Source organism: Amblyomma maculatum, chromosome 6 (genome assembly GCF_055883805.1).
Source record: "Amblyomma maculatum isolate TAMU_Amacu chromosome 6, ASM5588380v1, whole genome shotgun sequence".
NCBI lineage: Eukaryota > Metazoa > Arthropoda > Arachnida > Ixodida > Ixodidae > Amblyomma > Amblyomma maculatum.
The window spans coordinates 70,436,078-70,462,970 of NC_139349.1; the positions used below are offsets into that span (position 1 = coordinate 70,436,078).

Sequence of the window (26,893 nt, forward strand, 5' to 3'; positions counted from 1 at the left end):
AATCACATTGGCTCGCCAGCCAGTGTAGCTGATGTGCGCTTGATGAGTGATATAGTGGGCAATTTCTATCGTCCTTGTCTACTTAACGTACACGGCGTTCTCCTGTACTAATACCATCTAATACGAAGCGAAATGTTAGCATCGGACATTCAGTCTGTGGTTAAGCGACTTTTGATGCCGGCGATCATACTTCGACTGCCCTGTGTGTGTAAGCCGTGCTTCGTGGCTTTCGCTCCATTCAGCCCACAGGTAGCTAATTCTGCCCTTCCGTCCACGGGCTTCTTCACGTCGCAATGCTCGCTCCATTCACTCATCTACATCGCGGCAGCAAGGTTGGCTCTGAAAGGGTCTGGCGTCGCTTGGGAACCCATCGACGTGCCTTGATGTGCTGATGTATAAGTGGCTGCCGATGCATATGCCTCCGAACGGCGTCAGGGAAGATCGGAGGCTAGTGAGCTTGAACACACGTTCCGGTATTCAATTCATTATCACTGTCGATGCGACATTATGCATTTTGTAGCGGAGCGGAGGCGCAGTGGCAAGGGTGGGGAAAGGTGGGGTCACTGCGCGTGCGTATGAGGGGCCCGGTAACCCGGTATACGTCTACGCTATATTACGTTTTCGCTGCGATGGAAATCTCTATGGGCACATCGTGAACCGCTGGGCGGAAAACGGCCTGTGTCATGAGGAGTATAAACGTGTGTCAAGATTTGGGCAAGTTTGTACTTGAATGGCCAGAGCAGTGCATCATGGACTAATACGAAATTAGCTATAAAAACAATGCTGTCGAAAAGCCTCGTGGAAGGCTCCTTCCAACTCCGATTTCTCCCTCTCTATTAAATCTTCCATTATATTTCTATAGCATGCCGCGCAATCCTCAGGCTCCGACTGAGGGCTCCCCAAATGTCAAAAAATAAATGTTTGCCAACAAACCAAAAAGCCTTCGAATGAAATTCTCGCAGACAGGCGCTGTTATGCACTACGACGCCGCAGACTTCATTGATCACCGTCAGCTTAAACTTTCTATAGTGAATTTCCTTTTGTGTTACTGTACACGTGTTAGAGTTATGTAGGGTTCAGGCATAGTCACTGCATTCCCTTGGCAGTCACTACATTGCTTTGTTTGTTTATGGACTTTAAGGTCCCAAAGCGACCCAGGCTATGGAGACGCCGTATAGTGGAGGGCTCCATAAATTTCGACCACCTAGAGTTCTTTAACATTCACTGACATCGCACAGCATGCAGGTGCGTCGTTTTTCGCCTAAATCTAAACTCCCGCACCCTTAACCACTGCGACTTAACCACTGCCCCACCGAGGAGGGTGACAGTCAGTCAGTATAGCCTACAGCATGAAGCTTATATAGAGCGACTCGAATTACTGTGACCGTAATTGTACATTGCGTCCCTAAGGTTCCTTTCGAGCCGAGCTACCTGGTCATATCGGTAGCGATTGATGGCGTATTACGTCGCGGCCGCTTTTAGGCACGTTCCAGGTGCTGTTCCTTGTAACTTCGAAAGCAAGGCTTCAACAGCGATCGTTTTGAGCCACGGAGTAGCGACGGCCCGCGTCAGCATTTTCTGCACAACTTAGCGTACTGTCGCTAGATTACTCACCGCCATCGATACAAAACCAGTATCAAAACGCTCAAAATGCCCCTCGCCTATATGTCACCCTGTCCACAGAATAGGGTCGAGCAGTATTGGAAGGGCATATTGCAGGTTTTGTGGCTGGTATTGTATTGAAAGCGGCACGTAATCAGGCCCTGTATCTGGTATCAATCCTTGCGAACTGCCTGGAGCTTCGGAATGAAATGACGGTTCAACCCTAGCCTCTTTCTGATCGCCGTCTTTATGACTGGCTCTGTGTGTACCAAGATAGTCAAAGCCCGAACAGCTGCCGTGTATATCACGAAACCCTATAGACAGAGAATGGTTACATTCAGTTTTTTTTTTTTTTCTTTTCGCAACCCAATCGTTCGCTTTCGGCAGGATGGCTCTTTGCAAATATTTTGTGGGAACTTTCTTGGAGGTTGGCAAAACAGGTATAACGCGTTCACACACCTGGCACAGGCGGAGCAATTGACGACATGATCAATGTAAAGGTGACCCTGCCTGTGCCTTACCCTCCTCTGCCTGCCTTCTGGTGCCGAATCGCTCACATTTGGAAGCATCCAAATTATTCCGTGCTTTCATTATCACTTCGCTATCACGTTTTGTCATCGTACTGCATTAACGTTCCGTGTGCGCACTCTAGATTTCGGCGTAGCGTTGCTATTACCATCTCGTGCCACCCAAGTTCACTCATTCTTCCGCGCATGCAAACTAAAGGTGGCACGGTTCATATGGTTTTAACGTTCCAAGGCGAATTCAGCTATGAAGTACGCCGTTGCGGACGGCTCCAGATATTTGGACCACCTGGGCTCCTTTAAAGTACACTGATATTGCCCCGCACACGAACGCCTTGCTTCCGCCTCAGAGTATTTTAGCTTTGTCTAACCTCGCGTAAGGAGAATGCGGGCGGGCATTTGACAGTGTGGAGGGTAAGGCAAGGCGGCAGACGGATTTCGCCCAGCTGTAGGCCTGGTGCTGATGACTGTCATTTGTCATCGCACACTCGGTGACGACATCCACGAGGCTCCGCGGTGCTTTGTCGTCACGACCTGAGGCGCCGCCGCTTTGCCTTGCTCGGCCTTCATTACGCATCCGTTGCCGAGCCCGCTTTAGATCGTCCGCCCGTCGGGGCGCCGCCACTGTAACATAGCACAGCCCGCTGCGCACAGCGTTTGTTTTCCACGCCGCTCATTGTTTTAGGGGCCGCCTAATTGTCCGGATCTGGTCGTTGATCCCCGAACTGGCATGGACGCACCCGCGGTGAGGGCGCTATCTCGGGAAGCACGTGCCAACGAAAGGTGGCTGCTTCTGGTCTTTTGTTCTTGCCGAGATTACTCGCGTACACTTAAGCGAATGTTTATTGTATCTGTTCTTTGTTTTTTTTTTTTTTTTTGTGTGTGTGTGTGTGTGTGTGTGTGTGTGTGTGTGTGTGTGTGTGTGTGTGTGTGTGTGTGTGTGTGTGTGTGTGTGTGTGTGTGTGTGTGTGTGTGTGTGTGTGTGTGTGTGTGTGTGTGTGTGTGTGTGTGTGTGTGTGTGTGTGTGTGTGTGTCGCGAATTAAAATCCCTCCTTCGCCCCTCTCAACTATCATGAGTGGCTTCTAGTATCCAGCGAAACTCCCAAAAGCAGCCGCGGTCACGGTTTACTGCGCGATTCAGTGAGAACGAATTCATCGCAAGTGTAATGCGAACAAGGAAGTATGCTTTGCAAGTATGCATAAGGATATATGGGCTCTACGTGTTCGATGTCAGGGCAGCGTTATCTTTGCCGTGCACCTGGAACCATGATTGAAAAAGTATTCACGAAAAGTGAAATTGTATTGTGCTAACTAACGCAGGGAAATCAGCCTGGGAGCTAAGTCTCCGCTAAGAAATTTATTCTTCCTGTTTGTCTCTCTCCTGGCAGGGACCTACCTTCACGTGATCCTGTGTTTCAAGCGTGTCAGCTTGTCATGAGTAGAAAATGCGAAGTAACAGCGGTGCCACCCTTGCGATCATCGTGATTGTTGCGATCTTTACCGAAGTATCCCGCTTTAAAAATCTCACGAAAACGGTAAATAGTGCTCGGTGGCTCTTGGTATTCTCTCAGAATATTCCCCCTAAGCTCTGACTTCTTTGCGCCTTCTTTTCTCCGCGAGTCACCCTCGTAGCATTACGGAGGATCCCACAGCCATGAAAGCCGCGTGGTTCTTGCTGAAATAATTTGCTTTACCTAAAATTGCATGCCCTCCTCGAAGAAAGCAGACAAGCCCCAGACCTGAATGACCACGATGTTAGCTATAGCATACGCTGCGATTCGCAACCACACATCAAACGGGTATTGATGTACGGAAAGAGGGCGAGAACGTGTGAACTTTTTTCTGCCAACCCATAACCGGCCTTGAACCTGCTTCATCTCGGCTTGCCTCTCCATGTTCCCAGAATAGCGACGATGTACGCAGATGCGCTGAGGTGGCCGATCGCCAGCCACCCGTTGAAATTCTGTTTGTGCCGCGACGCTCACGTGGGCGCCCCAACTGCGGTATCGCGGATGCCGCGGAGGGCGTGCTGCGTCGCAATCTCGCACGTGAACGCCGTGGAAACAGTGCGAGAGGAAGTGCGGCGTAGCTCAGATAGGGATCAGAGTAAACAGGAGCGAGAAACCAGCTGGAAGACGACGAGGACTCTGATGACGCGCGACCACGGTACAGTCCGTCCGCTATCGTCCCCGCGCTGCTACTTCGCACTTATAGCTCCGAGCACTTCCGAGCTCGACGAGCGAGCCTCGGAAGAGGCACAGTGCCGTGCCGAGCTTCGTTAGCGTGAGCTGCTCCTTCCGACGTAGCTGTGCGACCCCTTTGATCTCACCGACGGCGTAGCAACAACTACGAAATCTACGCGAAACAACAGACCCGGGCGAGGTGCCCGTGACGCTAGGAACGCACTCGTGTCTTAGACATGTGTGTGCTGCGAGTGGGAGGCAGAAAGCTCAAACATGGGCTGTGAAAGATACAAGGCCTTCTGTTTTGCTTGCATGCACATGCTGTTGATTGCGTGGCATCCCTTTACAACGGCCTGAGCGTGGCTTTTGTTCGCCTAGGAGAAGACATAAATCGTATTCTATAATACGCAAGTTTCATCGGCAAGTAGATAAGCGCTCGCTTACAGGAAGTATTCAGCAACCTGGATTGCGAACAGCCAGGGATAAGAGCTGATGGAAAATATGTCAGTAATCTGCGATCCACTGACCACATTGCCTTGCGAAGTAACTGATCAGGGGACGAATTGTTAAGGTTAATAGATGATCTAGACAGGCAAAACGGAACAGTAGGTCGATTTGTGTGTGTGTGTGTGTGTGTGTGTGTGTGTGTGTGTGTGTGTGTGTGTGTGTGTGTGTGTGTGTGTGTGTGTGTGTGTGTGTGTGTGTGTGTGTGTGTGTGTGTGTGTGTGTGTGTGTGTGTGTGTGTGTGTGTGTGTGTGTGTGTGCGTGCGTGCGTGCGTGCGTGCGTGTGTGTGTGTGTCTTTGCAGAAGGCTACAAACGTTCAACGGCCTAGAAAGGGAACAGCGGTATCACGGTACGTAGCGAGGCGCTGGAAGTTGTTAGAGGGCACATCTACTTATGGCAGATAATGGCTGCATTCTGGACCACTACAGTTAGGATAAAATAAGGATAGAAGGATAAAACTAGAAGGATAAAATAAGAGGTGGAGCTCATATATGCAAGTACTCTCAATTCATGAATAGCAGCTTACCAGCATTCATCAGGATGAAAGTATAAAGCAGCTGTATCTTACCGGCGTACTCATCTACAGGGCAGAAACGTGAAGGCTATTCAAAATGGTTCAAAACGGGCTGATGGTGATACGTATACTCTGCAGATGTGAGCCACCTCGCACACGCGCTGTAGCCAAAGTGTAGTTAATGACAACATAGTGGAGACAACTACTCTCCTCTAGAACGTATTGGTGCCAGCTTGGGTCGGAGCTCTCAGAAACGTCTTGCTGCAGTCTAGCTTGAGCGATCGGTCTCGGCGACACCTACATGCTCTTGTTCTCGTCGCCTGTAAGGCGAGCACAGGATATTCAGTTGTCAGCGACTGATCATGACCTAGGCGTAAGCGGGTATCGCCGAGTAGGTGTTGGCTGTTAGTACAGACCGTCAGCAATGAGACATAAGTGTTTTACGTCACAGGTGCTCCAGCCATGACGACTAGACTACTCACTGCGGTTATTGTATAACATGCATAGGAAGGCTCAGGGAGCTGCATGTCGCTCGGCCGCGTACTATCTGACCTCTCGCATGTCGCCACAGCAGTACCACCTGCACAGCAGCTGCGCCCACTGACGCTGGTGTAATTGACCGCGAGAGCCAGACACTGAGATGCATGCATCGTTTTCACTGAGTCCACTAGAGTTCAACGCAGGAAGATACCTTCGGGAGGAATTGGACGCTGTGCGTAGCGACCTATCTTCGTAGCCTCCTAGCATTATAACGCATATTTATCTCGGCTGACCATTATAATCAGCCCAATTACATATCTACTACAGGCCAGAGGTGACACTCACCTCCAATAAACCCTTCTCCCTTAAACTTCACGTTATCCGCCTACCTAGCCCCGGCCGTCCAATGCTATACGTCTGTCTGCATTTGCATAAATCCATTACAATACTCTGAGAGAACATCAGTTCTCTTCAATTCTCGGATTACTGACCAAAAGTCGTGATTCCTGAGAAACTATCGCTTCAGGGTACGCTTGCTGGACTACGCTAAGCTATCGTCCCCTCGCAGCGCGCCTGTGAAAACAGGCATGAATGCAGCAACCTTATAGTATAGTCCAACCCATGTGGCTGGGTGAGGTGTAGTGCCGTACAAGTGCAACCAGTAGGCCCAATTACTGCCGTCAGTGCACTGCCACCATGGCGTCGTACATACATCAAGTGTGGGCAGCGCCCCCCACTGTGTTGGTGCACTGCTTATCGCGCGTGCCGAGGCTGCGTGGCGGTCATTATGAACACGGATTCGCCCACGCACGGTGCTTTGACGTTGAGTCACACTCGGCAGTCCGGATCGAGGGCGGAGTGCTTGCGAGTGCCGACGCAAAGTCAGGTGGCGATCTCGCTCTCTGTTTCTGATAACAGTGCCTCCATACGTGCGTGTGCTTGAGCCGCGGAATCCGCTTCTGATGCGTCCCCGACCACCCTCACTGCGGCCGCGAGATTCACGGATGGTTATGCCATTACCGTGAACCGTACAAGCAGCCATGACTGCACTTAGAGAGTCATGTATTCTACTGGCAGAACACTGTGGTTAATCTTGGGGAAAAGGCTCGAGAACAAACATAAGCACAAGAAAGGTAGCGGGACTAGGGTTAGATTGGAAGGAGAGTGAGTGTATCGAATAACATGTCACCGATATACAGCCACCCTCGAGTGCCGTAGTAAATAAATAAAATCGAAATTAATTTCTTGTCGTATTTTCTCGCAAATCGCTAGCAAAAAAAAAAAAAAAAACGAATGAGTCATAATAACCTCATACAAATTTCTCATACTAAGCTGATATAAATCTCATACAATCACATATATTTCTCATACGTTGAATGATATTTGTACGAGATATGAGATTTTACGAGTTTAGTATGAGAAATGTTTATGAGGTTATTGTGACTCATAGGGATTTTCACTAGGGATGTTCATGTTTCATCGGTTCCCTGAGTAAGATCCTGCCATTATCACATTTTTGTGCAATCTCAGAAAAGAGCAAACAAAAACAATTCACTGCGCTTGCAGCCACGGTGCTCGCTAAATTTAATGGTTTGTAAGTTCGTTTCCAACAGACCGGTGGCATATATTGTCGCCGCACGTCTTGTATTGGAGACCCTAGGGACGCTCAGGTGCTGTAAAATGTACAGTTGCGTACCTAGGTACAAGCTATTTTTAAACACATGACTTGGAAAACAAGCTCTGCGAAATAAGCTGGGAATATCATGAAGATCAGTTTGACACAATAGACGCAACGAAACTCGATGGTACAGATGATGGCGTCCAGCCACAGTCGGCATTGGGTGCACCTAATAAAGCTTACATATACCGTTTTTTTTCTTTGTCTTCCAATCCCATTTCGTCTGAAGGTAAAATGTTCTCTGAGCCCTTACAATGCAGCAGTAATATTTTCGGAACGTTGTACGTCGTCGACCTGTTAAAGAAACAGGCAGTTTGGTGTGAGCCGATTCAGTCATTTCCCAAAGGGCAACGTCTGGATACAATAATTTCTCGGCTGCTGTGCTATTATGGGCAACAATTCTGCAATTATAAGAGACAGGCGTGGATTTCTGGCGACTAAAATATTGATATAGCACCCCATTTGCTATGCCACGCGCATAATTTGCGGTCTGCGGAAAGAAAAATGTGTGTCCGATCACATCTTGCATAGCGAAACTTTTACCCTGAAACGCTGTCAACTGCCAAGTCGCTGTCAGTTTCTAAAATTCGTGAGAAGCTTTAGCAAGTGAAAGACAGTTTAGTTTGTTATTTTTCTGCCCTTAAAAGCGTGGTGTTTTCGAATCAGAAAAATCTCTAGACCTTTCCTACTATTCTTTTTTTCCCCATAAAGCTATAGTAATTTACTTTCTCAGATTATTTTAAGCCAGCCATAACGCGGCAACACTTCGTCGAGATCCAGCTCCACTAGACATCTCTCTCTTGGGAATTCTCCTAACTTACTGATATACCGCAAAGTTTGTAAAATTATAAGATGAGCTCTCGGCACGGACACGTTTCTACGTTCTCCAAGATGTACTTTGACAAAGCAGCCGGAAACAGGGCTTCTTGCCCAGGATGCAACACTCAAAGCCCACGAAACCTTTCGAGGAAAGGCAAGGCTGTGTGTAAAAGATAGTAAACAGGCTTGTTTCAGAGAACCCCGGCGTCGGCCGTGCGTGGTACAGCGCGCGAGAAAGCGGCCCGCTCGAAATCTTTCCGCGGTATCTGTGCTATTAATGGTCGGTGACGTCAACGGCGGGCAGCTGCTTGAATGACCATTCTGATGGAGTCACGTCCGTCTTGCCGGCGCTTGATGTGAGCTTCAAGGAGTCATTCGATGACGCATTGTTTGGACGTTGCTTCTGGCCATTCATCAATGGTTGAACGGCAGCAGATTTGCGTGATTATCGCATGTCGCGACAGAGACCACCGTGACTGGACAACCAGCTTGCTGGAATCAAAGTTGTCGTGTAGAGAATTACAGAAAAGCACCGACCGCAAATACACCTGCAAGAAAACCTTTTGTATGAACGCGTCTCGCACAGTTTGCATAATGCATAGTGGCGTGCTGGTTATCATTGCTCCCTGCTCTCGGAGTAGAACCTGGAATGTGAGTCACGGCTCCGTCCACGGGATCCGCGTGACGATGAGCTCACGTTTTCGGAGAAACGAAGCCGGCTTTTCGTGAGTCGATAGGCCACATGAGTCATTCTATCCATGACTAGTTCTGCAGTCCAGGCCTCAATCACATCGTCCCTACCATGATAATGAGCGTGGCTTCGTGCCACATCCTCCATGATAATCTTCTGTCGCAGCCGTTATCGAGTAGGTACTTTTTTTTGTCTTGGGCGCGACAGTGCTTCGATTCCGCTCAGTTTCGTCAAAAAGGTGCAACTTGTGCAACATCCGATTTGTCCCGGGTTGAATAACCAGGAAGAGTGTTGCTTGTATGAAAGCCTTGTGCTGTCATAACTTCCCTCTTAGAACAGGTTCCTTTTTAGAGTTGAAGATGTGATACACATAATCAGTAATATTACATCGGTGTCGTTAATACAAAGAACGCTGACCGTTGTTTCAGTGTACTGAGCAAATCACAAAGTAAAGGAGCACCCAGCTTTTATCGCCTTCAGTCAGGGTCCAAGTTATGCGGAACTTTCACCGCACTGTCTGTGGTACTATGTCCTGAAACGGGTGTCTTTTTTTTTGTTGTTGTTGTTTGTTTGTTATTTGGTTGTTTTTTTCTCGGCACCAGCGGACTCCTCGCGTCCTCGCTTAGAGCAGACAACGCGCGGATGCGATTGGCAACAGCGCAACTACAGTAGCGCAACTTCGGCGAAGCCGGCGCTAGCGACGCTAGCGGCGCGCGGCAAAGCGAGAAACTCCGGCCGCAGGAAGCGCTGACGTCACGGCGCTGCTCGATTTCAGTCTCCTTGCGCAAACAGTGACTCGCGCTCGGTGACGTCATGGCGGCTGCTGCTCCGCCAAAGCTCTCCGCGCTGCCGGCGCCGCTGCCGCCTACGCGTTCTCGAGCTGTTCGCATCTGCCCCCACCCCATAGGTTACGGGAAGGCGCGCTAGTGTCGCCGGCACGCCACTGGCGTCGGAGTCGTCCGTCCCGTCGGCGCCACGCCGCACGTGTGCGGCTCCTGCCGTTCGGTGCCGTCGCCCTCTTCATCGCCGTTGGCGCCGACTTCGCCGCACCGAGGCTTGTCCCTCAGCACGTTCCCTCCTGCGCGCATGGACATTGGATGCCCTCGATGAACTGGCTCTCGTGTGCCGAACATTTACTGTGGACTCTACCCGGGCCATTTCCTTCGCATTCCTGTCCTTTCTGGTCCTGGACGACCGCCGACGCTACTTGGTATGAATCACGTTGTCTGTGAGAATATTCAAAACTGTCTTCTCACTTTGGTCACTAAACGCTACATTGCTGGTGACATTCTAGGCCCGTGGGGTTTTCCCGGAGCTACTGTTTTTTTCCACAGAGTCGTCTTGGCTAGCCAACGTGCGTAGTCTGGAATACATACGCGATCAGGGCTGATTTCTCGGCGAATTAGATGTGATAGCGTTACTTATTGGGCCACAAATGTGCGTCCCTTGCTGATTCTTGTAAGCTAAGTATTGGAGTGTTTGAACTTTGTAATACTGTAAGCCCTAACCTCGTGCCGCCCTTTCATGCTTTCGGTCACATAGGACGACACCAACTTGGCGCAGATTGGCATCGTCTTAGTACTCAAGAATTGGGTAAATCAGCAAAGGTTCATTCCTTGGAGAATCTACGAATTGTTGTTCCGTTCACTTGGAGTTGCACGTGTTGGAGTAACCTTGAATCTAGAGCTTATTGAGTTTCAGTCAAGCTTTTCTGGTGTCCAGTGTATATCAGTACTTTTCGTAGCGACGGTAATCTTGCACCGCTCTCCTTTCGCTCGTCTTTTCTAGTCAGATACTCTTGTGGTCCATAGTGTAACTTGCCATTCTTCTTCGATAAAGTGCAGCCTTTCTCTTGCCAGTCGCTTTGCGAAACTCGTGTCATGACTTTAGCACATCCCAGCATATGTACCGTCTTTGTCAATAGTAACCAGATTTCAGGATCCGCTTCTTAGCCAAGTGGCAGCAAATTCACGCCCTTTGTGGTGCTCTAAATATTTGCAATGTAAAGGCGATACCTGTCCTCAATTTTCGACTAGTTGTTACCATACGAAAATTATTATTGGCTTTATAACACAAGAGAGAAGCAAAACATGCAGCTTGGTTACTTCCGGCAAAGACGGTACCTAAGCCACGCGCTTATTTCCTTGATATTGGTCAGACCGCCAAATTATTGAATTATAGCGAATTCGAAGGGCGTACCAATGGAAATTCCGGCGGCGATCGCGATGAAATCTTTCTCGTGCCTGATCTTCGAGAGGTGGGGGCAGTGTAGGAAATGTGTAATACCTCTATTATCAAAGACTACACCGCAAACCGGGCGCAGTGCATCTCGCCGGAGAAAGCAACTCCTGACGTCACCGCATTGAGCCGACGCGTCCTTCGACGTCATTCGCAATCGAGCAACGGCCGCTGCTAGCAGCGCCATCGAGAGCCACTCTGCGTCAGTCGACGTCGTTAAAACCTGAGTGAGCCTATATACCACGGCTGCGCATATGTTCTGAGTTCTGAGGACCTTCCGTCAAGGCATAGCTGTTATTATAACCACTGGCGCCGCCGCTCGTTTGTTCTGCTTTTTTTTTTTTTTTTTGTAGGGCAGGAAGTAGCAGGCAAGTGTAGGTTTAGATTTTTATTTTTTTCGTTTTGATATGCCATCATGCGTACCCCCCCCCCCCCCCCCCCCCTCTCCTTACTTTTCCGTCTAGTACCGAGAACTACAACGTCAACGGATAGCGGATTGCGCGCGAGCCCATCCGGATTCGCTCACGCTTTCCGTAAGTCATAGTGAAAGGCGCCCTCCCGTGCTACTTCCTGTAGAGGAACGTCCGTCGTCGGGACGCGTTCGAACTTTTCCGCTTGTTTGTTCACTCGCACAACTTGCGTGTCGGATTAGAGATTCCGCCCACTTTTCAATGCCACTTAGCCTTTGTCGCGCCAGTGGTGCTGAGCAGGTTCCTGATTGTAGGCGGTGAAAAAAAAAAATTGCCATGAACTCATAGCGCGCATCCGTCGGCCACTGTGCGTTTCGGTGAAATCTCATTAAATTGACGTCCACGGGAGGCAAAAGTAAGTAAACTGACTTGAACTTAAGCAGCATTTCCGCAAATAATTTTGCGACATTGGCTGTTGGCCATACACCACCCTTGCGATGATTTCAAATTTTCCACTTCTCTCTGAACGAATATTTCTGATTTTACTATGGTTCTTGTTCACAAGGCTTCTTTGCTTTGACAGCGGATACGGTTAGGCCTGCCTAACGTGGTGGTTCGGAAGTGAGGAACTAAATAATTTTCTTAACCTTGAAGTCTATATGCCTGTAGTGAATATATGCAAGCACCAAAGGCTTACGGGTCTCAAACAACTGGTAATAAAATTCAGAACGCGACCTCTTGCAGTTCCGTAGATGTGAAGTCGATGCATGGCAGAAATCATTCGAGCTGTAAAAATGTGATAAGTTGCTGTATAGTTCATTAAATCGGGTTAGCAGTGTCTATATCGATAACTATCTTTTGCGTATCTTTTGTTTCTGAGAGTCTGCGGGTTTTTTTTTTTTTTTTACTTTTGTATTGTTTCCTGCTTTGCTGTGTTAATTTTGTACCTTAAAAGGTTTCGAAATCCGTGTTAGGCCTAGCCTTAGCGAAGCTGGGCTAGGCCTACGAAGTCGCCAGTACAGTCGAACCGGGATATTTCGAATTAAGACGGGATCCCGAAAGGGTTAATAATGTCGATAATTCGCATATGCATAAGTATGGAATTAGATAAGTTCGTCTCTATGATAGAGAAGCAGGAATGCATTGCATCCGATAACGCAACACATGGTATAGGCGAAGACAACGTAAATTAGAAATATTACCGTCCATGACGAGAACACCGAGCTTCTCCACAACGCTTTGATGGTGTGAGGAGAAGCGTAACTTTAATCGTCGATTACGTTATCACTTTGAATACTAGCGCAATAAGAAAAAAACTTTCATGCATTACATACCTGTACAAATTTCAATCCTTGAAATTCGTGGGATTCTCAAAAAGTAGTAATTGGATTCCGGCTTAGCCGCGAAGCAAACCAGGCGGGCGCAGCCGTTAGGCGTTAATTAAGGACTCCTTAGGAAGCTTTTTTTTTTCTACGGCTGGGTCAATGTGCCTTGCCTACTGACTCAAGCATTTGCGACATTTTGGAACTCCGCAGGTGGGCTAACTAACTGGGAAACAAAAGTTCAGGGCTGGATGCACGGTAGTACACATCTGGATAGAGATGTGCAGCATTATATTGTTGTCGTTTATCCAGTGTACGCGTTCCTGTGCGTCTATGAGCCCTAACAGACCACAGGAGCAGCAGCCGCGACACGGAGCCAGCCGCAGCTCGCTACCAGTGGCGCCACTTCGCCGTCGCTCAGGCTTCGCGTGCTTGTATCGCGTGAGCAGCGCTCGTTTGCACATCGCTGCGAGCTTCACGGTCGAGGAGAGCCGGCGGCACACACACACACACCCGGCTACTTCTTCGATTAGACTCTCTCCCCCCCCCCCCCCTCCCACCACATTTCGCCTCATTCTATTCCGTCTTACTTAACTTTTGCTCAGGATGAAAAAAAATTGTCACTATATGTGCACGTGACGGTGCTCTTTAAACAGTCTGGCTGCTAGAATGGGCTACCACGCATATGATTTGCCGCTTTCCGAGCACTTTGTTTCTCCACCGCGAGTGTACTCTGTGCTTAGATGATTTAGGTAGACGCGGCTGGGACTGTGTTCCGTGCTTGTTTGGTGCAGCGCTGTGTCAAGTGTGAACAAGAATAGAAGTTCTTTAGGCGTCGTGTCTCCTCGTGCTGCGCCAGCTTCGTGGATGTCTCCAGTGACGATACTGATGAAAGGAGTCTTCTCAACGAGCCACTTTTCACGGTCGCAGCAGCCTCGAGTCATTGTCCCAGAGCATTTTAATTAGGCGACATTGATAGGCCAGAGAGAGACCTAAGGGCAGTTGTGTTTTCATCAATGATATATTCAACTGCGCTTATCTAATCAGGCCTTCGCCACAGGCAGACATACAAAAACTTTTTTGTTGGCTACAAGATGCATCGGAATCCATAGAGGATGTGTCTTGAAGCTCAAAATAGCTTGGCTTATCCGCCAAAACGGAATCAGCCTTTAAACGTCACCGTTGCATCAACCATTATAAAGGCAAGCTCAATTGCTTAGGAGGGTAAAGGGAAGCTGAAATAATTCTTTGACATTTTTACGAGATGCGCGCATTAGAATATATGAAGGGTGTAGATTAAGCTCACGAAATGGTTTCTCGCTACCATATCAAGTTATTACTTAATCTACTATATTAAATTTGCGACAATTCTCAAGCTTCTCCTCACAGCATTGGAGCAATGTGGTGAAACTAGACAATAACGTCATTATGGATGACATTTAGTTTCAACATCTTTCACCCAATTCTTTCTGCGAGTCACCCGATGCCGCCAAACGACACCTCACAACCTTTAAATTCGTTGGCAGTGCTCTTCTTCCTCATAGCAAACGTTTCCGTGTTGGAAATGCATCATCTCTAGAGATGACGTCATCACTGGTCTCCCCACTTGTCACCGTATACTGCGGAGAAGCCTGAATGCCGAAATAGATTTATTTAGCGATTTCCTCGTGAATTTCAATGCTAGAGCAAAACGGCTTGGCGTGAATTAACCTTACCCTTCACACATCCGACTTCTTTATTTAGTTGAATTCTAAAATCTCTTCAGTTTCCAAGGAGCTAGGGATGCGTTTGATTGCTCACTTTCGGTTGCCTTTTGTGTGGGCCCATTCACCCATTCATCAACCCGGTACACTGGCTTCCATTTGCATAACGATCTTTTTCCCTCCGTCTTTTTCCTTGTATCTTGCCCTGAAGGTGGCCCCGCTGCAGACTCTTCTTCTGTCGCTCCGTTCGCGCTAGTTTCGTCGCGTGACGCGCTACCGGCTGTGTTCTCGCGTGCGCAGCGCCCTCTGCGCCCGACGACAGCCACCGATGCCTGCGCTTTGATTTATGGCGGCCGGCGCAAAGCCCGAACCATGCCTAAGCGTGGCCGTTCCCCCATTCATTTTGCCCGGGTCGCCGCTGCTGGGCATGTGAATGCGCGTCGGGTTGTGTCCTCGCGCGTTGCGACGCCGTGCGAAGCGGCACACGTCGACGTGACTGCGCGTGAACTGCACCCCGATTGCATTGTCCTATGTTCAACATTTCTTTTTCTCATGGATCCGGCAAGTTCGTTCCGTGTGTGGGGCTGGGTTGAGTCGCCGGAAGTCATATATATTCTGCACGGCCAGTCCTGGTAACATCTCAGCCCGCACGTGAGGCAAGCAGGGTTCCTTAATCGTCGGTCAGGCACTTGCGGTTTCATGCTTTGCGCGACGCAACGGGTTAGATTGCGCAAGCTTTTTCGCCACAGGAGAAGCTCACGCCGCGAGGTGTACACTTTTCCGGGATGGATGCACACTGCTACGACTTCATATCGCTGCTCGCAGGCTCTGACGGAGGTTAGTCCTCGTCGTGTGGAACGCAACTTGACTGTACTCTCGCATATGATTTAGTGGCCCAATACGCAGATTGGGCTGATTTATTGTCCCGAAGATATGCAGTAGAGGCTGAACTTTCCCGCGGCTATTGTTTCGTGCCCAGAAGAGAGAGAAAACGATAAGAGTCCATGAAACAGCGAAAAAAATGTAGGAACCAAGTGCGGTCAACGTCCGGTCAAAATCCGTAGCAGTTAGACACTTTGCATAGCCTCTTAGTCAGAGGTAATTATCATTACAAGACATCTAATTGAATCGAAAAACACGTCTCCCGTACTAATCGATGCGCCTTTCCTTTTTTCTTTTCTTTTTTTTTTTTCTTGAGGCAAGGACTGAAATAATTTTTCAATTTTTCCGGTTTATCTCGTCGGTAGTCGTCATAGCCTACAGCACATTCAGAGGAAAGCAACCCCCACCCCACTCCCCAGAAAATAAAAAAAAGGAAGAGCAAAGAGTAAGCCACAGTAGACGTCACTGTAGAACGTGTGTAAGAACGTGCAAACAGCATGCAAAATGGCGACGCGCGCATGCACGTCAGTGCAGGCGTCAGAGCCAGAGCGGTGCACGTGCCGTTTAAGAAGCCGGCGGAGGCTTTTCCGTGACGTCAGTATACGGGCATACCGCCTCCGTAGCAGCAGCGACGGCGGCGTCGGAGACAGGTGAGGGATACGGATGCTTTGCGTGTTACTCTCCCGTCTACGGCTGCGGGCACCTGGCGCCGAAGCATCTGTTGCCGTGTCGCGGCATGGCGCCAGTTGCTACATCTCTCTCTCTCTCTCTCTTACTTCCTCCCCCTCCTTCACTCCTCTCCTCTTCAACGTTACCTGGCTCGTGCCCTCTTTCCTCGGTCTAGCCGCTCGATACTTTGTGCAATGTTCGAACTACCATTGTTCACTCACTCTCGTGCTGACTCGTCGTACGTCAAACTCGTGCTCGGCTCAACCAAGGATCGGGTCCCCCTTGGCTCATGGTGTCCTTTCCCGCAGCTGCCGATTGCTTACATCGGCTGCCGCGCGCTTATGCGGTGCGCGACCGCAGCGGAAGCGTGTTGTGTGCCTGATGGGTCACAAGCCGTTACAGATTCTCTGAGAAGTGTGCGGTTAGGCGCCTGGAACGCCACGCCTCGGCTTGCGTAGTGCGCAGTTCTTCAAGGCATGGAAAGACAGAGTGGATCTCTTCCACAGGCACTGCGAAATTATGAAAGGTGCCGCGGCCGGTGCGAAAGCGCGCTTAACACATTTTGCCTGGAAAGCTCGTCACCAAACGCATATCTCGCAGAATGGCGGCTAGCAGCAAGAAAATTCGTTTTTGTATTGCTAATTTCGTGAGTGACCTTAAACTCAATTTTAGAGAGTCTTCTTCATCGTCCAATAGAGCCATCAGTAATCATAAACCCTCTTTACATGGACCCGACGGCGGGGATCGAGTTGAGGATTGAGTTGAGTGAACTTGATTCTACCGAATTTACTTGAACTCGACCCGGCGAGCAGTGGTTACGGCGGCACCTCGTATCGAGGTGAAGAACTAGCAAACGGCAACCTATTCGATGTTTTCCCCGTACATTTTTAGCGTTTTCCATACTGTTCTCCTCTCCCACGGGGCCCAACTCAACTCGACCGCGTTTACATGCCTCCTGCAGCGGGGTCAAGTACAGTCAACCCCCGCACCGGAGTTGACTCGACTCGACCCCTCGACTTCTCGTACCAACCCGGCAGCGTTTACATGAACCCCGTAACCGGTTTCCGACCCGATAACTTGGACTCAACCGCTCCTGTCGGATCCATGTAAACGCCTCCATACTAGTGTCCGCCTGCTCGCCGATCACGATGTGACCCCTCTTAGATTGGAAGGACTCTCGGAAGACACTGGAGGGTTGCAATCACGGGTTTCCTTTACTTCGGATAAAGCGCGGCTAGTGTTTTATGGTGCTTATTTTATTTCTCATGGCACACAACCTGCCGCGCAGAGTCTGGCTGACCACAGGTCGACAGTACTGGTAAGATAGCGACTCCATTTTTCACCTGCGAAACTTGTTGATATCGGTTCTTCACCCTGTGGCTTGCGCGGCAAAGCCCTGCGCTCTTTTTTCTCTTGCTTCCATCATCGGCGTATAAATGACTCGTGTGGCGGCGGTCGGTTAGCGAACCCTCAGCTAATTTAAGCCGGCCATTGTTCCGCCATGTTTGCCTAGCGGCTGCTGCTGCCCCGGCCTCGTGCGGTGACTGACTCACACACACCCGCCCCCAGTGGCGTCACGGTTCGAAGAACAGTAGCCAGATGTGTTGGGGATGGGGCTGGTGTGTGCCTGCGTGTATTAGGCGTCAAACACTCGGCCACCGGAGCGAGGAAGCGCCGGCAATCAATCCTTTGGGACCCAGGAGATGGCAGGTGCTGATGGGTGTATGCTTTCAACCGTGCTTTTTGCCGCCTTTCGAGGTTGATTTCGGCTTGCAAGCGTCTGTCAGCTTCTATGCAGATGCTGGACTTACCAGGGCTTGCGGCTTAAGCCCCCCCCCCCCCCCCCCCTCTTGTGTGAGCGGCCGAGTTTCCGGCCGTTCCGAAGTCTTTGTTCGATGACGGACGCCGGAACCGGCATGGTGCGCCATGAACGTGTGGCGTCATGTCGTGCCGGTCAATGCGGCATGAAAGCGGCTTGCTCTTGCATCCGCAGCGCATTTATACTTACGTAACAATGTCGGCAACAGTTGTTCGTTCTAGTGCATGGATTGAACAATTCCACCGCAATTGGGCGAGACGGCTGGGCCGTGTACTGAAAGATTAGGTTACTGTTGAATCACTTCAATGTTAAGCTACTCTTCCCCTCAATTCCCGTGGAAGAAAAAAAGAAAACCCTCTTCCGTTATTCCTGTTTTGTGGCAAAGATACGAAAATCACAACTTTGCATCGGTGCTCCTCTTAATTTGGTCTCGATAACGGTTTACATTGCTTCTCATCTGTTTGGGTGCGCTTTATTGACCTGGAAATGTTGGGTTACACGGTGAACTAGCATAGGGGGCGAAGTCCTAGAGTACGAGCTTTTAACCACAATAACTGCTAGCTATTAAAACAAGCGACTTAATACAAAAATAAAATAAATAGCGTTATGTAGCTAAAATGTTAAGCTCCTTGTGAGCGGTAGCCACTCCTGCAGCAGTATCATACCGATGAGAAAGGTTCTTCTTGGTGCAGTTTTCGAAGTGGTTATGCGCGACACCCGTTTCCTTCCTCTTAATCCACGCCATGAACGCTGCCAAAATCACCGCGTTAGTAGTTCCCTCGATGTGGCGAGGGCTGGTTAGAAACATTCGATGGCTGCGTACGGGACAAAGCAGGATGCATCGCCTACGTTAATTACCTCGCGCAGCCTACCGCCTCCTCGTCGCTGTGAGCACAAGGTCGGACGTGCTATTCTTCTGGGTGATGGAGAGCGAGGTCCGCGGATGATGCTACAAGATGGATCGCGATGATCCGTCAAGCGGTGCTTAATTTCCGGCCCGTTGAAGTAATGATCCTCTTCAACGCGTGGATAGTTTACACAGGGGAGCGCTCCGCGGGGCAAGTGCAAGGTATGCAAGGCTTCGTAGAAGGTTAGGATCCTTGAGCAGCGATGTTGCTGGGGACGTGCTTCGCTGCACGCAGTCCATGCCCGCGACACAGATGGAGCCGCTAACGCTGACCGGAGGGAGAGCGAGGCCTACGAATTCGTAGCATGCAAAGAGCTCAAGGAAAGTTGGACGCTGGCGACGTTGCAGGGACGGTGTGATGGAGACCAGCGTCGCCTTTTGAGCCCGTAGCTGAGCTCTTGTTACGAAAGTCCTTTTCGGTCCCGAATGCCGAGCACGTATCGCCGCTCTGTCACTTGAACCCATGCCGGGCAGCTGGTTTGGAACTAAGACAGCGCCGAAGGGAAAAGGTCGCGCCGGTCTGTCCCAAGGCGGTCGCGCGGTATGCACTTCTCTCAAGACGTGTCTAAGCGCATATGCAGTCCCTTTCACGAAATACTCGTTTGCTTTGGAGGGCACTGCATGCATGCATAAAGTTACGCAGGCTGTGTGCGTTATGTTTCGGGAGACCGGCGTCCCCAGCTTCCATATATAGCCCAACTTATACAGAAAAATCTTCGCCACTTCTAAGGCATTAGCTTAGTTATAGAAGCATGATCTGACAGCCAGAGATGCTCCTTGCATTTAAACAACTTCGATGAAATTAATGTAAAGTACCGTGCCTGTCTTTCTGTATCTGTACATTTCAAGCACGAGATTTGGAATATGGCTTAAGGGCTGCACTGTTGCTCGCATGGCACTTCCAATACGCCCAAGGGGTCTGCGTTCTGAAAGGTCCGAACAAATTGTTGCGCTGGAAATGGAGTCAATTCATGGAGGAATTGATCGCTTGTGAGAGCCGCATTCTTTTGCCCCGAGCAAAGTGATAATTTTATCTCACTGTACATATCACGCAGATATAGTGAAACACCAGAAGTGTCCTTTCACTTAGGCCATTTAACTGATATCCTGCGATGCCTAAGCCGTTCTCCGTGGAGATCTGTGCGAGCAGTCTCGCGCTCGCTGCCATGCTTTCTTCTTGTCCTCGCCCTTCGCGCGCTGCCGATAAACCAGCTGGTCACATTCCTTATCGCCTTTCCTCATTTGCACGCCGTCCGCCGGCGATAAGGCGAGGGCTAACTGTGGCGGTGAAACAGGCACAGTCAACGGACCTCCGCGTCTAGTCTCACTTTTTCTACCCTCTTCTGTGTCCTGCAAGAGAGAAACAAGTGACGCGCACACGTCCGTGCCCCGAGACACGTGGCGCGGTTCCCTTCTCTGCACAGCTGTCGTTCTCAGGCGTCGGCGAATCGCTGTGCGTGCTGTGACTTATCTTGTGACCTTGGTTCATTCGGAACTGACGAATGAACACTTCCATCGCGCCTACTTTAGAGTGCGGCCACTGCGGCGGCAAGATGAGGGGAGTTTGAATATGGAGGTCCAGGAGGTTAGCGATTACGTTGTCTGTCGACATCGTTTCAGCGCCTGTCCGATGCTATAGGGACTGCTCTCTTTCCAGTATCACTTGTCCGCGCGATCTGCTTGGCCATAAACGAGATTAAAATAACTCGTGTAAACAGCCGGCCGCTGACTCTCTCCGGCCGTGCGTAACGGTCTAAGGGTGGAACAGCGAAGTTGTACATAATGCCGCCGCGATTGTTCGTCTGCCAATTAATGGGGGCTCCGGGCGAAGCCGTCGTCGGGGAGTGTAATTAGTGCGGGGTCGCGCCGGAGGCATATATGGCAGCAGGTGGCTCATTTCTCTGCCTCATGCTGCGCGAAGCGTCTCAATTGTTTCCCCCTTCGGCGTTTGTTTAGTTTTCCTGCCAGTCGCTCGCTTTGCTCTGGCGGCACTTGATAGTCTCGGCTATCGTTACAACTCAATTAAGTCTGCGTCGTGGCAGCTCCGTGAGAAATGATAGTGGCAGTCATTATAGAGCGAAACGCTGCTGCGAAGTCTCTTACCCGAGCTAAGCGCGACATCGCTTGTTCACGGAGAAAAACTGCTCGAGCAGTACTTACATCATTTTCGCGTCAGTGGAAACACAAAGGAAAAGAATATTAATAACGAGCAGTTGTCCGGTATTCGGCACATAGTACAATATATATCCTTTACCTTCTGGTCATTGTTGAATTGAGTTGAGTCGTTGTATGCTACAGGTGGGATTAGCCTTGCTTATTCTGCCGGCAATTGCTCCACAGTAGCGTCACTTAAGTGTTAAAAAAATCCTAATATCTGTGCAGTCTGGCCCACTATGCACGCAGTCACTTATAACAGTACATATTCCACGCCAGAAGTCACCATCTATGCACACATTCATTCCCAGTAGAACATAGTCCATTCCAGCTGTCACCACCTGGAGTCAAGATCAGTGTCCTGCAGAAATTGTAAAAGAAGGTGTGAAGCCTCCCTTCTGCATGTCTGGTTTCCACTCGGGTAGACAATGTCCTAAAGTGTCATTGCTGTCCGTGCATTTCTCCGAAGCTTCTTAATGATCTTGATTTCCGGGGATTTATTACGTTCACACCCATTAATGATAGACAGGCTGCTGTCATGATAGTGACGTAGTCTGGGGTAAAACATTTGTAACGTGCACACTGACATCAATCCAAACAAAACCTTTACTTTATATCAGTAGCCTGTATAATGAACGTGGGCACAGTGTAGACATTTCGACCGAAAGCTTTAAAAGAAAAGTCTGTCATGTCTCTGTGCTCGCGATGCTTTCACAATGGATGAGAGCGCTACCTCACGCGCATTACATGAGGCACAGTTTCCTAGGCACTCGGCGCTTTAAAACGCAGAATTACTTGAACTTGTTTCTCTCAATCGCTTGGGTATTGTAGTTTCCAAGTTGCTTGAAAAATGACACATTTATCTGTCTAAATTCTGCCGTAATGTTGTGAGACTTTATAGCTAACCATTCTTTTATTTTTCATTATCTCTCTCCTAATCAGGTCGCAAATGTGGTGCTGATGACGCGACGCTCATCATCGCCTATGGTCCTGCCTTCCCCGAACTGCGGCACACACGCACCTGTCGCACCGAATTTCCATCCGTGAGTTTATTGAACTCTTTATTTGCGTCTTCTCTTCCGCAGAGTGTCCTTTATCAGAATGGGAATCGGGTCGTCGCTAAACAGTGGTTATCATTCTCGGGTTTAGATGTAGCTCATCGTTCCAGCACAGTGTTTCGCCCATATGTAACTCCGCGAGGACGTTCCATATATGGAGGCCCGTCTTCGCACAGTGAGGGTAGCGTGTAAGGACGCCAGAGTCATTACGCATTCCCGGAACCGTTAACGCGCTATAGCGCCCGAGGCACGCCCAGGAAGTATTGCGGCACCCCTGCGCATCTCTTTCTCCCTTCACAGTGCCCACGCTGGTTCTTGGCTAACTGGTTAGGTGTACGCGCCTGTGCGAGGAAAGTGAAACCTTGTGTCTCGCGCAGGTCTCGATTAACGGTCTGCCAAGCCGGCGCGTGCCGCCGTTTCTGCTGGCGCGTGTCCAACTAGCGCCCGTTAACTAACACTTCATCCCTCTCAGCCAAATACGAGAGCGAGCGCGCGTCCGGAGTCGTCCTTATGAGCTGCGCGCGCAGCGACGTGTTTGTAGTTTGTATTTCTCTTTTATCCCGCTGCTTTTCCGCTTTCTCTCTCGTGCTGCTGCTCTCATATTGTCTTTGTTGCCGCCTCTCTGTGCGGCTTAGTCCTGTCCTTTGTGACCTCCGTGACTTTGCCGTGGCCCACAGTGGTGCTTGTTGGTCGGTTTGCACCGTCTACTTTAACTCGTGTTCCACAGTAGCCGCACATAAGCCGAGGTGTCGATGTGGCGAAAGGGATGTGCAGTGTTCTCAAGTGCAATGTTCTAGAAGGGACACTGTACCTCCAGCTACGGCAGAAATGGATTAAAACGTATTGCTCATGCGCACGGTCGGTGGAAGCTGCAGTTGGGGGAAAACGTGCAAACGCAGTTACTGCCCTTCTATGCTTTTGTTGTCAGTCAGAAAGAGGGCTTGTGGAAGTCGAGTCTGCCTCTCCGCCCTAAACTGATGGTCAATTAATGTTTCGTACCGAGTACTGTGCGACTGCGGTGAGCATCGCAGCAGTGGGGGTGACGATCTAGATACGCGACACCCGGGAACTTTTCACCGTCCATAAAAATCTCGGCACACTAGGGTGTCAGCCCTGTGGCACCATTTAAATGCGGACGTTACAGGTGCGAGCTGTCGCCTGCCGTCAGGCCCAGCATCCAAAACGCCGTAACCACCAGTCCGCGCCTCGTGCAACTCAGGGCGGGAATGAGCCATGGAGTGCGATATCAGGTGCATAAACGGACGCCTCTTATCAGCCCACTTTGCGAGATTTCCCCGAAGCAGCCGCTTCTGCCGTAGGGGGGACTTCCCAAGGCGCGTCGAGTGCTCCCGGTTCAACTCTTGGCGTGCGTTGAACGCCGATAGCCCCCTATCAACAGCGTGCGGAGGATAACGCGCGGACTGCTGCGATTCTGCGGCCTCGTTGCGTCACTGCTTCGAAACGCGCCGTCGTCGGCCCCGGGTGCGCGAGTAGTGAAGTACGTCACCGCGCGTTCCTCCGTCGAGAAGTCTTTGTGTCGTGGCGCGGCGGCGTGAACGAAGCGGCAAGCGTTTAGTCCGTCACTGCGCGTGCTATCTGCAGTGTACACGACGGTATCGCTCACTATTCTAAAGTGGCTCACAGATGACTTGATCTGTATGGGGACGTAGAGCCTGTAGAGGAGTGAAGTATTTTGTCGCTTTGTCGCTACACCGCGTACGCAGCGCGTAGTGCGCTGTTTTCTTTCTTTGTTTTTTGGAATTGGCTCACGGATGACTTGCCCTTCGATATACTGGGTGGGCTTATCGCGACGGGCGCTTTGTGCGGTACCTACCTTCGACGTCCACATGCTCGGTAAGCAGTACGTGGATGCCGTATCAGAAGGTCTAAGGTTGTCCTTGCGTTGTGAAACGCCGCGAGGAACTCTGTTGCTACCTTCAGCTGTGCATTGCGCGCCGCAGCAGCATTGCTTGAAATGTATCAGCTTCGCAGCCCAGGCATGGAGCAGGCACCTTTTTGGGAAATGCGTATCTAAGAGGGCGGCTTCGAGTAGCCTTCGAAGTCGGTTGCTTTGTCCAAATCAGCTTTGTGCAAGCCAGTAGCCGTCACAATGTTTCTTCTGTTTTCTTCGTTCTTAACTGGGTGCACAGAGACATGAGATATCGCGCTACGTGTCACGCAACTATTTACGATCATAATATTATTAAAGCTCCAGCATCCCTTGGCCGTCTTAGTGCTAGTGATCGCGTAAAGCCGTGTATAGCCAAGGCCACAAGCCGTATAACGTGCAGCTGGTAAACTATAATTCGGATATGAGATAACGTAAAACGGCAGCCGCGCAGTTATACAGTCGTGCCTTGTTAATACGCCGCGCATTAATATTGGCGACTCGAATTATGGACAGTTTTTCCGGAGACCAAACTTTTTCTGCGTGTTTAATCCTCATTAATATGGAAACTTGCTGTCCGTACAATGGACAAGTGGGCAAATGCATGTATGGTATCGAGGCCCATGCATGTTTTTCTTTTTGTTTTTCGCCCTAATATGAATAGGTATGAGTACAACGCTGTAATTCCCCAACCAGATAGTTCATTTCCTGCCTTTCGAGTGCAGAACACTAGCAGAAAGCGGTAAAAAATTGTGAATTACTGAGTGTTTACTCTTTTATTTCATGCGTTCATGTTTTATAGTGCAAAGTCGTCCAGTCAATTAATCCAACTAATGTCCTTATTGCCTGAATGGCTGAGGAAAACATTGCAGCTTGCTCCACATGGAAAACAGCATACAGCCGATAGAGTGATGCTGTGGAGCAGTGGTTTGTGGGATGCTAACAGCTGGAGTAGAAATTAACATTCATCCTTGACACGTATCAAGCGTATCATAGACTGCTAGACGCCTCAAGTTTCACCACGTTATTAAACACCATGTCCAATTTCAACTTCACTGGTCATCAGTATACACATAAAATCGCCCTTTAATAGTTACAACGCGCTGTTAAAGAAATGGTTTTCTTCACGATTCGTTTTTACGGTCGACCCTCGCGTTATAGACAGTTTTGCTCGGAAACCAAAGTGTCCATATTAACGATACACAAGTGATTGTTTTTATATATATATTTTTTGCCATTGTACGCTTCGCGCTGCCTGGTTGCAGTAGAACAGTCGCAGCTGGTGGGACACGGCGTTTGCACGCCTGTTTCCGAGTGAACCGTATACGGAGGGTCATTCACATGCACGCACGTAGCATGGGGAGAGCACACACTCACGGCAGCCAGGGCGCAGGCTGTGTAAAAGTTGGCTGTGCGGCACGTACAGAATGCCCCCCCCCCCCCCCCCTTCCCCTCACGCGCACACACACACTCCTCGTCCCACTCGATTGAAAGTATGAATGAAAGTGTGCGCTGTCACACTCGCGGCCGTGCGTGATGCCATAGAGAGATCGGAGTAAAGAGAAAAAAGGGAACGAGAAATAGAAAGGAAGAAGACGAAACGCACATGCTCTCCATACGCAACTGAGACTCCCTGCTGGTCGCTAAATTGCTCACCGCAGGATACGCGCGTGCCTCCGGACTGTGTGTGAATGGGGCAGCCAGAAGCAGACTGAACGTAAAGCGCAAGTTGATAAGGATCTCTGTTCGGCGCAGCACGCATACTGCAACAGCGCGTTGCACAAGTAGACAACGTGCTTCGTGCGTGATCGCTCCTCAAGTCTGGTCAGGGCTGTCATTAGGGAAATCGAAACTGTGCCGGAAACGTGCTACTAGTGCAGTTTCAGTGCGCGAAGGGTAGGATGTTGGGCACGGATTAACATTGTGCTGATCCGAGTGGCATAACTGGCGGCGGGAATCTGCTTTCACGGTGTCCGTTCTTTATTTGTCTGCCCTCAGCGAAGACGAGGCAACACTGGGCTGAATGAGGTGGAACCTGAATGTGTAGCATTCGTATACATTCACAAAATTAAGGGGCATTATGTAGTAGCTTAGGCATTTTAAAAGCGCGCCTGATCCTAAATGCACTACGCTATACCAGGCACACACACTGTGTGTGTGTGTGTGTGTGTGTGTGTGTGTGTGTGTGTGTGTGTGTGTGTGTGTGTGTGTGTGTGTGTGTGTGTGTGTGTGTGTGTGTGTGTGTGTGTGTGTGTGTGTGTGTGTGTGTGTGTGTGTGTGTGTGTGTGTGTGTGTGTGTGTGTGTGTGTGTGTGTGTGTGTTGAAGCGATAGTGGTGTGCGTTTTGTTTCGTTCGAGGTAAAGAAAAAAAACCGATCGTAAGCTTTTGTGAAATGGGCTGAAGGATAGGTTCCTCACTGATGGCAATACATTTTTTCATTTATTTTACCATATATGTATATATATTGCCTTCGATGTGGGTGTTGAAAGGGCTGAGAATATTCTCCAGCCGTTAAACGGCAGCGCATCTAGAACAGGATAAGCGGGCACTCTGTACCAGTTGAGCACCAGCTCAAATAAGTGCGCAGTGCTTTCTGCACCGATTAAGCTGTAGGCACATAGGTGAAGCTTTGTAGCGTAACGTACTGTATCGGATTTAACGAGCAAATTATCGATGAAATCTTTTTTATCGCTGAATGATAGCATTGTAATTTATATCACCAGTTACGTATCTTGTTCAAGCATATTCCGGAGTATTTTTACGTGACTGGCCTATATATAACTAACATTCTACTTTACTGTTCATAACTATATATAATGAAACGCCATTTTCAGCAGGAGATTTCAG

At 49.6% G+C, this 26,893-nt stretch overlaps 1 protein-coding gene across 2 annotated transcripts in view; it reads left to right on the forward strand.

Moving 5' to 3' along the window:
* The window catches only part of LOC146185993 (uncharacterized), a 53,232-nt gene that overhangs the window by 17,619 nt on the left and 8,720 nt on the right, over window positions 1-26,893 (forward strand). The window contains exons 1-2 of one of the 2 annotated variants that reach the window (XR_014708062.1): window positions 9,643-10,206; window positions 22,043-22,143. Coding sequence is in view for 1 of the 2 variants with exons in the window: in XM_084606933.1 (XP_084463059.1) it covers window positions 22,043-22,143 (101 nt within the window). In the remaining variant the exon portion in view is untranslated. Of the gene's footprint in view, window positions 1-9,642; window positions 10,207-22,042; window positions 22,144-26,893 lie in introns of those variants that run through there. The other variant, XM_084606933.1, reaches the window with a different exon arrangement.